Source organism: Carcharhinus amblyrhynchos, chromosome 34 (assembly GCF_965287045.1).
Source record: "Carcharhinus amblyrhynchos chromosome 34, sCarAmb.v2.hapA, whole genome shotgun sequence".
NCBI classification, from domain to species: Eukaryota; Metazoa; Chordata; class Chondrichthyes; order Carcharhiniformes; family Carcharhinidae; genus Carcharhinus; species Carcharhinus amblyrhynchos.
In genome coordinates this window covers 6,598,098-6,613,194 of record NC_137357.1, presented here as the reverse complement: position 1 = coordinate 6,613,194, position 15,097 = coordinate 6,598,098, and the positions used below count along the sequence as shown (strand labels likewise).

Genomic DNA, 15,097 nt, shown 5'->3' with positions numbered 1-15,097 from the left:
CTCATTACTCTCACTCTGTTGGACAATGTCATTGGAGTATTACATTTATTCAAGTGCTGGGAGTCTGGTAATGTTCTGGGAGCAAAGGGGACTCGGGGAACAAGCCTCAATCATCACAATTACAAGTGGGTCTCGTAAGGTGGGATCCAGGCTTGTCACCATTTCAATCTCTCCATCAGAACAGACAGGTGATCAGCACCATGTTCATGCAAGTGCTCTCTCTGGAAAGGAATGGGACCAGCCAAAGCAGCAGCAACCGCTAGACAAGAGGGGGGACAGCAGGGAGAACAAGGTCTCTTACCCTCTGTAGCAACTCCTTCGTCCTCTCACCTTCCCTCAGCACCAGACAGAGAACTCAAATACCTATTCAGTCAGTCCCTAACCACAGTGAAACCTGCCTTGGATTCTCAGCTACAGGATCCCACAACCTCGGTGCAAACAGCGACAAGGAATTCACAAAAGCCACTGCTTGAAAATCACACCTGGTCACCAACTGGATGCTAACCCTGCAGTGTCCACCTGAACATTTCCAGGCAGGTTAACTAATTGTGATCTAGGATTAGAGCTAAAACTGCTCCTTACACCAGATGCATCTTCTCAGCAAAGCCTCTTTACACCTTTCTATCAAAACAACTTCCAATCTGTTTGAAACATTCTACTTGAACTGTTAATTAAATACAAGCGTCCCTCTGACAGCGCGGCGCTCCCTCTGTACTGACCCTCTGACAGTGCGGACTCTCTCACTCACTCGGTGCTCTCTCTGATGGTGCGGCCATACTCTACCTACATGTTTAGGAATCTTTGCTGCACTTGTGGGACTTGGTGATGTACGTGCAGGGATTGCTGTGCAGCGATGGTGTATGCGTTTGACTGAACGCATGACCTTTTTTCCTTAAGCAAATCCCTGTCAAGGTTTAATGAGGCAGCATAAAGCTTGTTTGATCAAAGTCTAATATTGAGCTTGCTGATGTTGGGAGCCAGCAGGATCTGTGCAATCTGTTAAGTAAATGAGATGACAGCGCTCGATAACGGAGCCCGAGATTGCGATCTGAACCAACACACTGACACGCCCTGGAGGCCTGAACAAACACAGCAGTAATGTATTCCACAAGTTAGCTGCCCTGCGTGCAGCCTAATGTAACCCTCACCAGCAGAATGCCTGCGTTAATGCCAGTATTAAACTAAAAGGTCAGTGCAACAGGTGTGACACAGCACGGGTGAGCTGCTGTCACACGTGCAGTGAGAGGCTGTGTCTCATGTCCCCACACAGGAGACTATGAAGTACATAACCTCATGTCCCTTTAGGGAAGGAAATCTGCTGTCCTCACCCGGTCTGGCCTACATGTGATCCACAGTCACGGCAACGTGGTTGACTCTCAACTGCCCTCGAGCAACTAGGGATGGCCCAGCCAGCGATGCCCATGTCCCACGAATGAATGCAAAGAAAAGTACAGGGCAAGAGATACCAACGGAGGGAGAACCTGAGAGGCACTATAAACATAGAATTATAACATGCATAACATACAGTCAGCATGACCCACATGTGGATGTCCCTGACCTGGACAGACATCAACAGGAACACAACCACTGCTGCTCAGAAAAATCTACTGGGAGAGCTCAGTGGCAAGCTATTAGACACTAATAAAGAATAAAGCACAAAGAAAATTACAGCCAGGAACAGGCGCTTTGGCCTGCCAAACCTGCCTGACTGAACTAAAACCCCCTATCCTTCAGGGGACCATATCCCTCCATTCCCATCCTATTCACGTATTTGTTATGACGCCTTTTAAAACTCAGGATCGTATCTGCTTCCACTGCCTCCCCCAGCAGCGAGTTCCAGGCACCCACCATCCTCTGCGTAAAAAATCTGCCTTTAAACCTTGCCCCTCGCACCTTAAACCTGTGCCCACTAGTAACTGACTCTTCCATTCTGGGAAAAAGCTTCTGACTATCCACTCTGTCCATGCCCCTCATAATTTTGGAGTCTTGTATCAGGTCGCCCCCTCAACCTCCATCGCTCCAGTGAAAACAAACCAAGTTTCTCCAACCTCTCCTCATAGCTAATGCCCTCAATACCAGGCAACATCCTGGTAAATCTTTTCTGTACCCTCCACAACCTTCTGGTAGTGTGGCGAACAGAATTGAACACTATATTCCAAGTGCAGTTCTCTAAAGCTGCAACATGACTTGCCAATTTTTAAACTCAATGCCCTGACTGATGAAGGCAAGCATGCCACATGCCCTCTTGATCTCCTTGACGTTGGATTAAACCACGATAACAGTGGTTCTTCGAAGCAGTGAAATAACTCATAATCACCAAGATTGGAAATGCATTTTTCAGCAAACATTACTGTACATTCCCTGTGCTCACTTTCTATTCACCAAAGGGCCAGCAACGATACCCCTGGAGCTTTGACACACGGGAGGCGATTTCATTGAACTATATTTCACAACGGTGCTAGGAGGGGTGCACAATCTGTCTCTCATCCCAATACTCCATTTTAAACCACTTCCCCAACTAACTGTATCGTGTTTCAACCAGCAAACTCCCACCCAGGTTTCTTCACCAACCACAACGTTCTTTGTTTGTTATAAAACCAGACTTGTCCCGTTGAAAGGTAAGGCTTTGAAACGTACAGTATGAAATACGCAAGTGCAACAACAACTCTTTCTAAACACCCTGACGCTCGCTCTCTCACACAGATGTGTGTGCTCACAGACAGACACAGGTGCATACACAGGCACACACATACACACCACAATGGGGAGGCGATGGCCTAGTCGTCTTAGAATATTAACCTCGAAACTCGGCTGATGTTCTAGGGAACCGGGTTCGAATCCCCTCATGGCAGATGGTGGAATTTGAATTCAGTAAATTCTGGAATTAAGAATCTACTGATGACCATGAAACCATTGTGGATTGCCAAAAAAACCCATCTGGTTCACTAATGTCCTTTGGTGATGGAAATCTGCCACCCTTACCAGGTCTGGCCTACATGTGACTCCAGAGCCAGAGCAATTTGGTTGACTCTCAACTACCCTCTGAAACGACCTCGGAAGCCACTCAGTTCAAGGATGACCAGGGATGGGCAATAAACACTGGCCCAGCCAGTGATGCCCATGTCCCACGAATGAATAAAATAAAACAGCAGGATAAAATGATGAAACAGAGGAATCCTGGCTAAAGGTTGAAGGCAAAAGGACAGATGATACAGTCCCTGAAATAGCGTCCAGGTTAAACGCCTGCTCTCACAGCACTGGTCTGTGAAACTATGGATGACCCCACACTACTTTCCAAGAGGATATTTGCCGCACTGTCAGAGGGTCAGCGCCGCACTGTCAGAGGGTCAGCGCCGAGGGAGCGCCGCACTGTCAGAGGGTCAGCGCCGAGGGAGCGCCGCACTGTCAGAGGGTCAGCGCCGAGGGAGCGCCGCACTGTCAGAGGGTCAGCGCCGAGGGAGCGCCGCACTGTCAGAGGGTCAGCGCCGAGGGAGCGCCGCACTGTCAGAGGGTCAGCGCCGAGGGAGCGCCGCACTGTCAGAGGGTCAGCGCCGAGGGAGCACCACACTGTCAGAGGGTCAGTCCTGTGGAGTATCAAGCTCACATTTCCACTGAGTCTATTCCACAGAGCAAAGCTTTGACAGTGGGCCTGATCATTATGTGGGCATTGGGAAAAGGAAATGAAAAAGTGAGACGGTTTTGCCAAATGCCGAGGTAAAAACTGGCAGACAGGTCGATCAAATTGCAACTTGTTCCTGACTCTCCAAGGGAACATTTGATCAGTGTTATTTCTGCAGTGTTCTGAAGATCAGTTACTTCATACACAGTGGAGGGAGCACAGACTGAACAATGAGCCAGGATGGAAGGGTGCATGCCACAAATGGGGGCATCATGCTGATAGGGGCAAGAAGCAAAGCAAGGACTAATAATTACAACACAGCAAATCTCAGCACTTCTCAACTCAAACTTTCACTTTGTCCCTCTCTCTACAGATGCTGCCTGAACTGCTGAGCTTATCCAGCACTTTCTGTTTTACAGCAGGTCACTGTATCCATCCAGTCAGTCTCATGTACTTGTCCTCCATACATCTATCTGCCCACTCTCCATCGCCACTTATCCCTTCAACCCCATCCTTCGGTGCTGCTCTGCTCCTTCACTCTTTCTACAGTCCAAACCCTCTGTGAGAGAATCACTGGCTGCTATTATACCAGCTCCTTGGCACAGTGGTTAGCACTGCTGCCTCACAGCGCCAGGGATCAGGGTTCGATACCCGGCTTGGGTCACTGTCTGTGCGGAGTCTGCACGTTCTCCCCATGTCTGCGTGTGTTTCCTCCAGGCGCTCTGGTTTCCTCCCACAGTCCGAAAGACACACGGGTTAGGTGCTAAATTCTCCTTCAGTGTAACCCAAACAGGCGCCGGAGTGTGGCGACTGGGGGATTTTCACAGTAACTTCACTGCAGTGTTAATGTAAGCCAACTTGTGACTCATAAATAAATTTTAAAAAAAAACTTGAACTTTGATTTGATCTTCTCTCTTTGTCCCTTGTTCTGGACAGGAAACAATCTGTTCCCGGCCACCAACAAGATGGCTTTGCAAGTCACTCTGTACAACATTCTGAGCTGTGTTACAGAAGCAGTGTCAACTGAAATGAGACACTGAGCTACATCAGATGGTGTTAGGGGAGAGGATGGAAAGGCTTCTCAGAGGGCAGTTTTAAAGGAGGGTCCTTGAGGAGACGGAAGGACAGGTTGGAAATAATTCTGGAGTTGCATCTTCACAGCTGTGATGTCCCAACTCTTTACAGCTTGAAACAACTGAATGGTTTCACCACTTAATCCACACAGCCCGAACAAAAACAAGCTGGAACAGAAACATAGAAACTCGAAGCAGGAGGAGGCCATCGGGTCCTTCAAGCCTGCCCCAACATTCATTTTGATCATGGCTGATCATTAAATTCAATATCCTGATTCCCCTTCCGCCCCCCCATATCCCTTGATCCTTTTATCCCCAAGAGCTGTATCCAATTTCTTCTCAAAATCACTGAATGTTTTGGCCTCAGCTACTTTCTGTGGGAGTGAATTCCACACATTCACCACCCTCTGGGTGAAGAAATTTCTCCTCACCTCAGTTCTAAAGGTTTACCCTTTATCCTCAAACTATGACCCCTCGTTCTGGCCTCCCCCACCATGGGGTAGACTCTTTCTGAATCTACCCTGTCTCACCCTGTTAGAATTCTATAAGTTTCTATGAGATCCTCTCTCACTCGTCTAAACTCCAGTGAATATAATCCTCACCCACTACCCACTTAGACCCTCCTCGCATGACAGACCTGCCATCCCAGGAATCAGCCTTTTTCCTCATATTTCCTCATTGCTAACAGTGAATCTAAGGTTCCAATGCCCCAATGTTCCTCTATCGAGTGCAGTCAAGAACAGCACCCAGTCCTTCCTCCAAGTAAAGTTAAAGTTTATTTATAAGTCATGACACAGGGTTACATGAACGCTGCAGTGAAGTTAGTATCGACAAAGTTGAGGTTAAACCGTGAACAATGTCCACTTAGCCTGGGTACCAGGGGCATCAGCAGGGGCCTGTGGGAGACACGTCCCACCTCCACAAGGCCATGGGGGAAAATGGAGCCACGGCAAGCTTGCATTCAGCCAGGGATTTTCTGCTGCCTGCACTCGTTAATTCAAGAGTTCCACCCGCTCACTCTGAGCTCGCAAACTCAAAACATAGAGAAAACTCTGGCCTTGTGATCTTGCAAACCCCCAAGGTGGAACAAACACAGCTGTTCCGAACAATTACAGAAGCTAAATGTGGTGCTGCCCTCACTTAAACGGACGGGAAATGACAAGTAATAACAGGAGTAACTGTCCCCGACTCCACTGAACTGAAACAGCATGTACTGTACGGCAAATAAAAGGGAACTTGCTCAAAGCTGTAATCTAATCTCTCAGATGTGGTCTATAATTCTTATAAGATTGTAGCTTTACTCCGACAAAAAACAAGGTTAGATTAAAGCTCCTTTGATGCAAAGCCAAGTCTAGCATACATTAGCAGCACCTCAAAGGGATTCCGTGTGGCTTGGCTCCTTCACAGATTTGCTGCTCGTACCTCTGGCTGCAGGGTAGTGATAGGAAGAAGTCTCACAACACCAGGTTCCACACACCTGACGAAGGGACACCGTTTCCGAAAGCTTGTGGGATTATGATCAAATAAACAGGTTGGACTCGAACCTGGTGTTGTGATACTTCTTACTGTGTTGACCCCAGTCCAACGCCAGCGTCTCTACATCATGACACAGGGTAGTGACACAGTTAAGAACGTCACGGAGAACTGGGATATTTTGCAGCCAGCAATTGTAAGGCCAGTGACTAGAATAAGTGCTCTAAATTGTTCTTGCCCTGTGAACAAATACTTGTGCTCCACCATCTGGACACTTTTTATTCATTCACAGGATGGGCATCGTTGGCTGAGCCAGCATTTATTGCCCATCCCTAGTTGCCCTCGGAGGGTAGTTGAGCGTCAACCACATTGCTGTGGCTCTGGAGTCACATGTCGGCCAGACTAGGTAACGACGGCAGATTTCCTTCCCCAAAGGGACATTCGTGAACCGGATGGGTTTTTCCGACCTGGGCAGTTGCAGGAAGGATATTCCTGATGGTGGGGGTGTCCAGAACCAGGGGTCAGAGTCTGAGGCTTCGGGGGAGACCATTTAGGACGGAGATGAGGAGACATTTCTTCACCCGGTGAGTCTGTGGAATTCATTCCCACAGGGAGTAGTTGATGCCAAAGCATTGAATGTATTCAAGAGGGGGCTGGATATAGCACTTGGGGTGAATGGAATCAAAGGTTACGGGGAGAAAGCAGGGTTAGGCCATTGGGTTGGACGTTCACCCATGATTATGACGAATGGCGGAGCAGGCTCAAAGGGACGAATGGCCTTCTCCTGCTCCTTGGCAACGGTTTCACGGCCATCAGTAGATTCTCCCTTCCAGGTCTTTTTTATTGAATTCGAATTCCACCATCCATTGTGGCGAGATTCAAACACAGGTTCCCAGAACAATTGCTGAGTTTCTGGATAAATATTCAAGTGATAATACCACTAGGCTATCGCCTCCCCTGGGCCTTTAGGTTGTTCAAATAGACAGGGGTTAGGATACACAAATCTGGAAAAGGGGGAGGATAAATTGCTGAAGCACCGCATAGGGTTCATAAACAGCAGTAAAGAATCCAAAAGCAAAGTTGCAATGTTCACCTAAAACAAACTACTAGCTCACTGCAGTTTCTGGTACTTTCCCCTGTTCAAACCAATGAAAGTTCAAAGCTTATTTGTGTCATAAGTAGGCTTAGATGAACATTGCAATGAAGTTACTGTAAAAATCCCCTAGTCGCCACACTCCAGCGCCTGTTCGGGTTACAGGGAGGGAGAATTCAGCACCTAACCAGCACGTCTTTCGGACTGTGGGAGGGAGCCGGAGCACCCAGAAGAAACCCACACAGACATGGAGAGAACATGCAGACAGTGACCCAAAGCCGGGAATCGAACAAGTGTCCCTGCTGCCGTGAGGCAGTCTTACTAACCACCATGCCACCCCATGAGTGCAGAACGCACACAGCACAATAGCAGAGATACTAGCAGCTGCATTGTGCTCAATGACCAATGTGGGGCTCTGCTCACTGGAAGCAAGGACACTTAAGTGAAGAGGGGGTGAAAATTGCGAGATTTTGAAGGGACAAGTCAGGAGAAATTGCTTTCAATAAGCGTGTCGATAATTGGGGGAGGTAGATTGATACCTGACTGGCAAACAAATCCCCATCTGGTGAGAATGGAGTGATGTTATACAGAGGATTTAAACGTGGTATCCCAGGCACAGAATTCAAAATCTGATGCTGCCAAAATACTGCAGCCATCAGATCTTTCTCTACACCCCTAGCTATGACTATAACATTATGTTCTGTGCTCTCTCCTTCTCCCCTATATGCTCCATGAATGAAATGCTTTGTCTGTATAGTGCGCACGAAATAATATTTTTCACTGTCTACCAATACATGTAACAATGATAAATCAAATAAAAATGGCTTCTCAAAGGCCAGTGTACATACCTTGGAAAAGGAAAGTTTGGAAGAACGGGATTGCTTTCAGAAAGATGGTTCTGGGACAATGGCCTCCTTGAGTGGAAGTTGGCCTTGATATTAGCCAGCAATGAGATGGTGGCTCCAATCCAACATGTTATTTAGATGTGTGTGCCGCTCCTGTACCCCTTCCAAACCCAATCTGTAGCTCTCTAACAAATAATCTGCAAAAACTCATTCCACACTCACATAACCATCCATACACTGGCAAATATCAAGCAGCATGCCCATCTCCAGTGCCTCTGACATCCATCATTATGAAGGGCTTCGAAAGGTAGTCATGGCACGAATCAATTCCAGCCTGGATCCACTACAGTTTGCCTACCGCCGCAACACATCCAGAGCAGATGCCATCTCCCTGGCTCTGCACCCAACCCTGGGACACCTAGATAACAAAGACACTTATGTCAGATTCCTATTTATTGACTACAGCCCAGCCTTAAACACCATTATTCCCATGAAACTAATCTCCAAACTCCAAGGCCTGGGCTTCGGCTCCTCCCTCTGAGACTGGATCCTGAACTTCCTAACCCATGGACTGCAGTCTTTACAAACAGGCAACAACACCTCCTCCATGATCATCCTCAACACCGGTGCCTCACAAGGCTGTGTCCTCAGCCCCTTACTACACCCCTTATACACCTGTGACTGTGTGGCTAAACTCCCCTCCAATTCGATGTTCACTTTTGATGATGACACCACCGTAGTGTGTCTGATCTCAAACAATGGTGAGACAGCATACAGGAATGAGATAGAGAATCTGGTGAATTGGTGTGGCAACAATAATCTCTCCCTCAATGTCAATTAACGAAGGAGGCTGTCATCGATTTCAGGAAGCGTAAAGGGGAACATGCCCCTGTCTACATCAATGGGAATGAAGTAGAAAGGGTCAAGAGCTTCAAGTTTTTAGGTGTCCAGATCATCAACAACCTATCCTGGTTCCCCCATGCCAAAGGCCACCAATGTCTCTACTTTCTCAGAAGACTGAGGAAATTTGGCATGTCAGCTATGACTCTCACCAACTTGTACAGGTGCACCATAGAAAGCATTCTTTCTGGTTGTATCACAGCTTGGTATGGCTCCTGCTCTGACCAAGACCACAGGAAACTACGAAAGGTCGTGAATGTAGCCCAATCCACCACACAAACCAGCCTCCCATCCATTGACTCTGCTTACACTTCCAATCTTTGGAAAAGTAGCCAGTATATTTAGGAACTCCATGCACCCCGGACATTCTCTCTTCCACCTTCTTCCTTTGGGAAAAAGGTACAAAAGTCTGAAATCACGTACCAACTGACTGAAGAACAGCTTCTTCCCTGCTGCTGTCAGACTTTTGAATGCACTTACCTCGCATTAAGTTGATCTTTCTCTGCACCCTATGACTGTAACTCTGTACATTCTGCACCCTCTCATTTCCTTCTCTATGAATGGTATGTTTTGTCTGTATAGCGCACAAGAAACAATACTTTTCACTGTATATTAACACGTGACAATAATAAATCAAATCAAATCAAGAAAAGCCTGTTTTGTTTTCTCAACCCACAGATAAGATCTCAAATCTGTGCCTGGGTCTAACAAGATAGAGTGAAGAAGGCATTCGACATGCTTGGTTTCATTGGTCAGAATAGTGGATACAGGACTTGGGATGTCTTGTTGAAGTTGTATAAGACATTGGTAAGGCCACACTTGGAATACTGTGAACATGTTCTGGTCACCCTATTATAGAAAGGATATTATTAAACTAGAAAGGATATTATTAAACTAGAAAAGATATTATTAAACTAGAAAGGATATTATTAAACTAGAAAGGATATTATTAAACTAGAAAGAGTACAGAAAAGATTTACGAGGATGCTACCAGGATTTGGTGGTTTGAGTTAAAAGGAGAGGCTGGATAGACTGGGACTTTTTTTCCTGGAGCATTGGAGACTTAGAGGTGATTTGATCGAGGTTTGTAAAATAATGAGGGGCATAGAGCATCTAGATAGTCAATACCTTTCCCAAAAGTAGGGGAATCTAAAACTAGAGGGCATTGGTTTAAAGTGCAGGGGGAGAGATATAGAAGTGTCCAAAGGGATTTTTTTTCCCCACATAGAGGGTGGTGAGTGTCTGGAACAAGCTGCCAGAGGTAGTAATAGAGACGGTTACAATTTTGTCTTTCAAAAAGCATTTAGACAGGTGTAGAGGGACACGGGTCAAATGTGAACAATTGGGACTAGCTTAGCGGTTAAAAACTGGGTGGCATGGACAAGTTGGGCTGAAGGGCCTGTTTATATGCTGTAAACCTCTATGACCCTAACCCATTCAATCGCTAGAAGTTATATCCTGCTCCTCCAGTGGGCAGGACGTGAACATCTCGGGTAAAACAACTGAAAGTCATTTGGAGGTATTAAAGAAACAAAGGCACAAAGACCCAGTCACACACATACCTAAAGTCACCACATCTCCACGATCCATTGGCCTGGCGGGGACAGCAGTGTCAATCGATCACAGTGACACCTGAATTCCAAGGGTTCAAATTATGGGGCTTCTTTTTACCTAATCAAGGGATGTGGGTGTTGCCCACTTATTGCCCATCCCTAAATGCCCTTGAGAAGGTGGTGGTGAGTCACCTTCTTGAATCGCTGAAGTCTGTGTGGTGTAGGTACACCCACGGTGGTGTTGGGCGGGGGGGGATTCCTGGATTTTGACCCCAGCCACAGTGAAGGAACGGCCGATATATTTCCAAGTCAGGATGGGGGCTGGCTTGGGAGGGCAGCTTGCAGATTGTGGTGTTCCCCATGTGTCTGCTGCCCTTGTCCTTCTAGACGTAGAGGTCATGGGTTTGGAAGGTGCTCGGTGAACTGCTGCAGTGCATCTTGTCGATGGTGCACAAAGCTGCTGCTGAGCGTTGGTGGTGCAGGGAGTGAATGTTTGTGGATGGGGGGCCAATCAAGCAGGGCTGCTTTGTCCTGGACGATGTCAAGCTTCTTGAGTGTTGTTGGGCCTGTTGTGTAATCAAAGCGGTCAAGATATTGAGGGGAAAGGATAGGGAAGATGGCGAGAGTATTTGCTGGTTGGACAGTCTCGGCCTGGGACCACAGAATAAAATTAGAAGCAGGCCTTTCAAAGGTGAAATAAGGAAACGCTTCACCACACAAAGGGTGGGAGAGGTTTGAAATTCTCTTCCACAAATGGCAACTGATGTTTTAAATCTGAAATTATCACGATTGGTCTTCATAGAAGGTAATAAAGCCACATTCCTTGAATAGGCTCAAAGAAAAACCTCATTATTTCAACTCTGAGAATCCAGGGGACACTGCACTCTCAGTCAGGCCGACATATCGCAGATTTGTGGAGGTCCACCTTGATCTTATTGAACAGCAGCAGACTTGAGGGGTTGAATGGTCTCTTCCTGTACCTACATGCTGGAACACCTCCATTAGACATCAGCTGGGGTTTCAACACGGTGACACCTTTGTTGTTGGTTATAACATGACTGGATATGGCAAGGTATTATCTAAACGCAAGCTGGTTCTGTGCTCAAGAGATCCTGAGAGGTCACCCAGGTCTGGCTGGTAAGATGTCACTGACCTGGACTGGAGAGGGCACCATGGGAAGTCCCCACTGCTGACTGGAGTCCCTGGCAACTCGCAGTCAGGAAGGCCTTGGATAGCGCTGAGGACAAAAGTAATCAGACTGGGGAAAGGAGAGGGGAGGAAGCATCCGTTGACCTTAGGCCAGCGCTGTGCCAGCTGCGGAAGAGACTGCCACAAACATCCAAAGTTCAGTGCGGAGGTGATCTCCGGCCCAGGCACAGCCCAGCATTCCCTGCAACAGGCAGACGCAAATAGGATAAGAACTCGTTCCAATATTCATTCCGACTGCTTGAAGTTTCAATTATACCGTTGGTACAATAATTACAACTGTCAAAATCACTGGCATCGTTACACAGAATCTATCATTGAATCCCTACAGTGAAGAAGGAGGCCATTCAACCCACTGAGCCTGCACCAACCACAATCCCACCCAAGTCCTATCTCTGTCACATGTACTTACCCTTCTCGTCCCCTTGAGACTAAGGGACAACTTAGCACGGCCAATCTACCTAACCCGCACGTGTTTGGACTGTAGGAGGAAACCGGAGGAAACCCACGCAAATGCAGGGGGAATGTGCAAATTCTACACAAGTGACCCAAGCCAGGAATCAAAGCAAGGTCCCTGGTGCTGTGAGGCAGCAGTGCTAACCACTGTGCTGCTGCGCGTGCCACCCCGGGGCAGTTTTCCATCACCGTGGCACAGTGGTTAGCACTGCTGTATCACGGTGCCAGGGACCTGGGTTCAATTCCCAGCTTGGGTAACCGTCTATGTGGAGTTTGCACGTTCTCCCTGCGTCTGCATGGGTTTCTTCCAAGTGCTCCAGTTTCCTCCCACGCTCCAAAGACGCACTGGTTAGGTGCACTGGTCACGTAAATTTTCCCTCCGTGTAACCCGAACAGGCGCTAGAGTGTGGCGACTCAGAGATTTCCACAGTAACTTCATTGCAGTGTTAATGGAAGCCAACTTGTGACACTGACAAATAAACTTTTTAAACCAATGTGGCGTGAAATGTTCCCACTTTCCACAGGACAAGGGCACAGAATTCCCTGTGACACCCAACTGGTACAGAGAGACAGTCAGAGTGAGATCACATTACACATTCGGACACGCCAACATAGCAACAGGTCAGGGAAAGATACAGCATGGAGTAGGCCATTCAGCCCATTGTGCCTGCTCCAGCTCCTCGAGGGATCTACCCAATCAGTCGCACTCCCTGGACTCCTGCCAACCCGCCCCCATCCCCCTTTGAATTCTGCCTTCTCTGGTTACTGATGCGTTTGCGTCTGGAGACAGCTGCTTCTTATTTACATCCATCAAAAACAAAACATGATTTCGAATGCCTTGATCAAATTTTCCCTTAACCATTTCCACTCTGGAGGTGAACAACCCCAAGCTGATCACAGAATAGTGGCACTGCGGTTAACACTGCTGCCTCACAGCGCCAGAGATCCATATTTGATTCCCGGCTTGGGTCACTGTCTGCAGAGTCTGCATGTTCTCCCCGTATCTGCATGGGTTTCCTCAGGGTGCTCCGGTTTGTTCCCACAGTCCGAAAGAGTGCGGGTCAGTTGCTAAATTCTCCCTCAGTGTACCCAAACAAGTGCCAGAGTGTGGTGACTAGGGGATTTTCCCAGTAACTTCATTGCAGTGTTAATGTAAGCCTTACTTGAGACAAATAAATAAACTTTTTAAAGTCTCTCAACTCCTGCACCATTCCACTCAGCCTCTTCCAGAAGGCTGTGGGGGACTCCCTGAAATGTGGTACCTCCCTACAGACAGACCAAAAGCCCTGTAAACCTGGGAAACCACCAGCATCTTCAAACAGATCCTCCCCACCCTGAAACATGGAATCATTCGGTTATTTTCAGAGTTCCTTGAAAGAGCTGGGTGAAAGCATCCACTGAAATAGCTGAATAGTTCCAGGCATTTAGGGTTAGGCATTCGCACCCCTCAGTTCCGGATCCCCGTGCTGCCCATCACTTGTTTCACTGACAGCGGTCTTACCTCGAAGACTTTCAGCAGCGTTTTCATGTAGAGCTTGCGAATGCCAAAGGAGACTCCAAAGATGGCAGGCACGATGATGAAGACCAGCAGCAGGGTGATCCAAACAGTTAGCGAGATGCCCAGTAGGGTACACACCAGGCTGTCAAAGGGCATCAGGAACGCCATGACTGCAGCCCCTTACACCCAGCTCACCTCCCCAACCCTCTCTTCACTGGCTCCACCCTTCACACCCAGCAAATCCTTCCCCCACCCTCATGAGCCCATCCTCCACACCACCCACTCACCCCTGACCAGGCACACACCTCCCCTCACAGGCTTCCTGTCAAGACCCACAAATACTTCCCCTCACTGACCCCTTGTCCCACCCTTCCCTCACTCACTCCTTCCTCCCCCCCCACCCTCACTCGCTCACTCCTTCCTCCCCCACCCTCACTCGCTCACTCCTTCCTCCCCCCCACCCTCACTCGCTCATTCCTTCCTCCCCCCCACCCTCACTCACTCGCTACTCTCCCCTCACTCACTTGCTCCTTTCCCCACCCTCCCCTCGCTCACTCACTCACTGCATTCCCCACCCTTGCTTGTTCCTCTCCCCACCCTCACTCACACCCCTCACCTCTCTCTATCCTCACCCTAGACCCTCCCTCTTACAGACTCCTCCCCATCATCTACCCCTCCTTTGTCCCCACCCCTCCCCCCTCACCAGTTCCTCTCCAATCCTGTCCCGACCTCACCCCTCCCCACAGGGACACTCACCCACTCCCTCACAAATTCCTCCCCCACGCACCCCTCTCTCCCTGAACCTCTCAACCGCCCTGCCTCCTCCCCGCTCCCCCACTTCACTGCTCCCACTGACAATGCATCCAATCTGGCCCTGCCTCTGCCTCCACCTCCAAGTCCTCTCTGGCCCCACCAGTTCTACAACCCCTCCCCCCTAGCCCCTCCTCCTCCTCTTTAGCCCCAACCACTCTCTGCTCCAACCCTCAATCTCTGGCCCCTCCCCTCTGCCCCCTCTCTAGCCCCGCCCCTCTAGCCCCGCACACACACTGGCCCCGCCTCCTCACTCAAAGCTCTCCCTTTCTCAGGCCCGTCCCTCTCTCTAGCCCCACCCTCTCCTGGCCCCGCCTCCACTCTGGCCCCACCCCCGCCCTTTCCCTCTCGCCCCGCCCCCTCTTTCCAGCCCAGTCCCCACACTACCCCGCCTCTCTCCAGCCCCGCTTCCTCTTGCCAACCCAGTCCCCTCACACTGCCCCGCCCCTTCACTCTAGACACGCCCCCTCACTCTATGCCCCGCCCCCCTCTAGCCCTGCCTCCTCCGTCCCCTCCGGCCTCGCTTCCCCTCAGGAGCCTGTAATTTAATGAGCGTCTCTCCCCCGTAGCC

At 49.0% G+C, this 15,097-nt stretch overlaps 1 protein-coding gene across 1 annotated transcript in view; it reads right to left on the bottom strand.

The window, feature by feature from the left end:
• The window catches only part of LOC145361258 (glycerol-3-phosphate acyltransferase 4-like), a 40,239-nt gene extending 26,281 nt beyond the window's left edge, over window positions 1-13,958 (bottom strand). The window contains exon 1 of the mRNA XM_080216890.1: window positions 13,720-13,958. Within this exon, the coding sequence (XP_080073016.1) occupies window positions 13,720-13,884 (165 nt within the window). The 5' untranslated portion in view covers window positions 13,885-13,958. The remainder of the gene's footprint in view (window positions 1-13,719) is intronic.
• Between the last annotated feature and the right edge of the window lie 1,139 nt (window positions 13,959-15,097).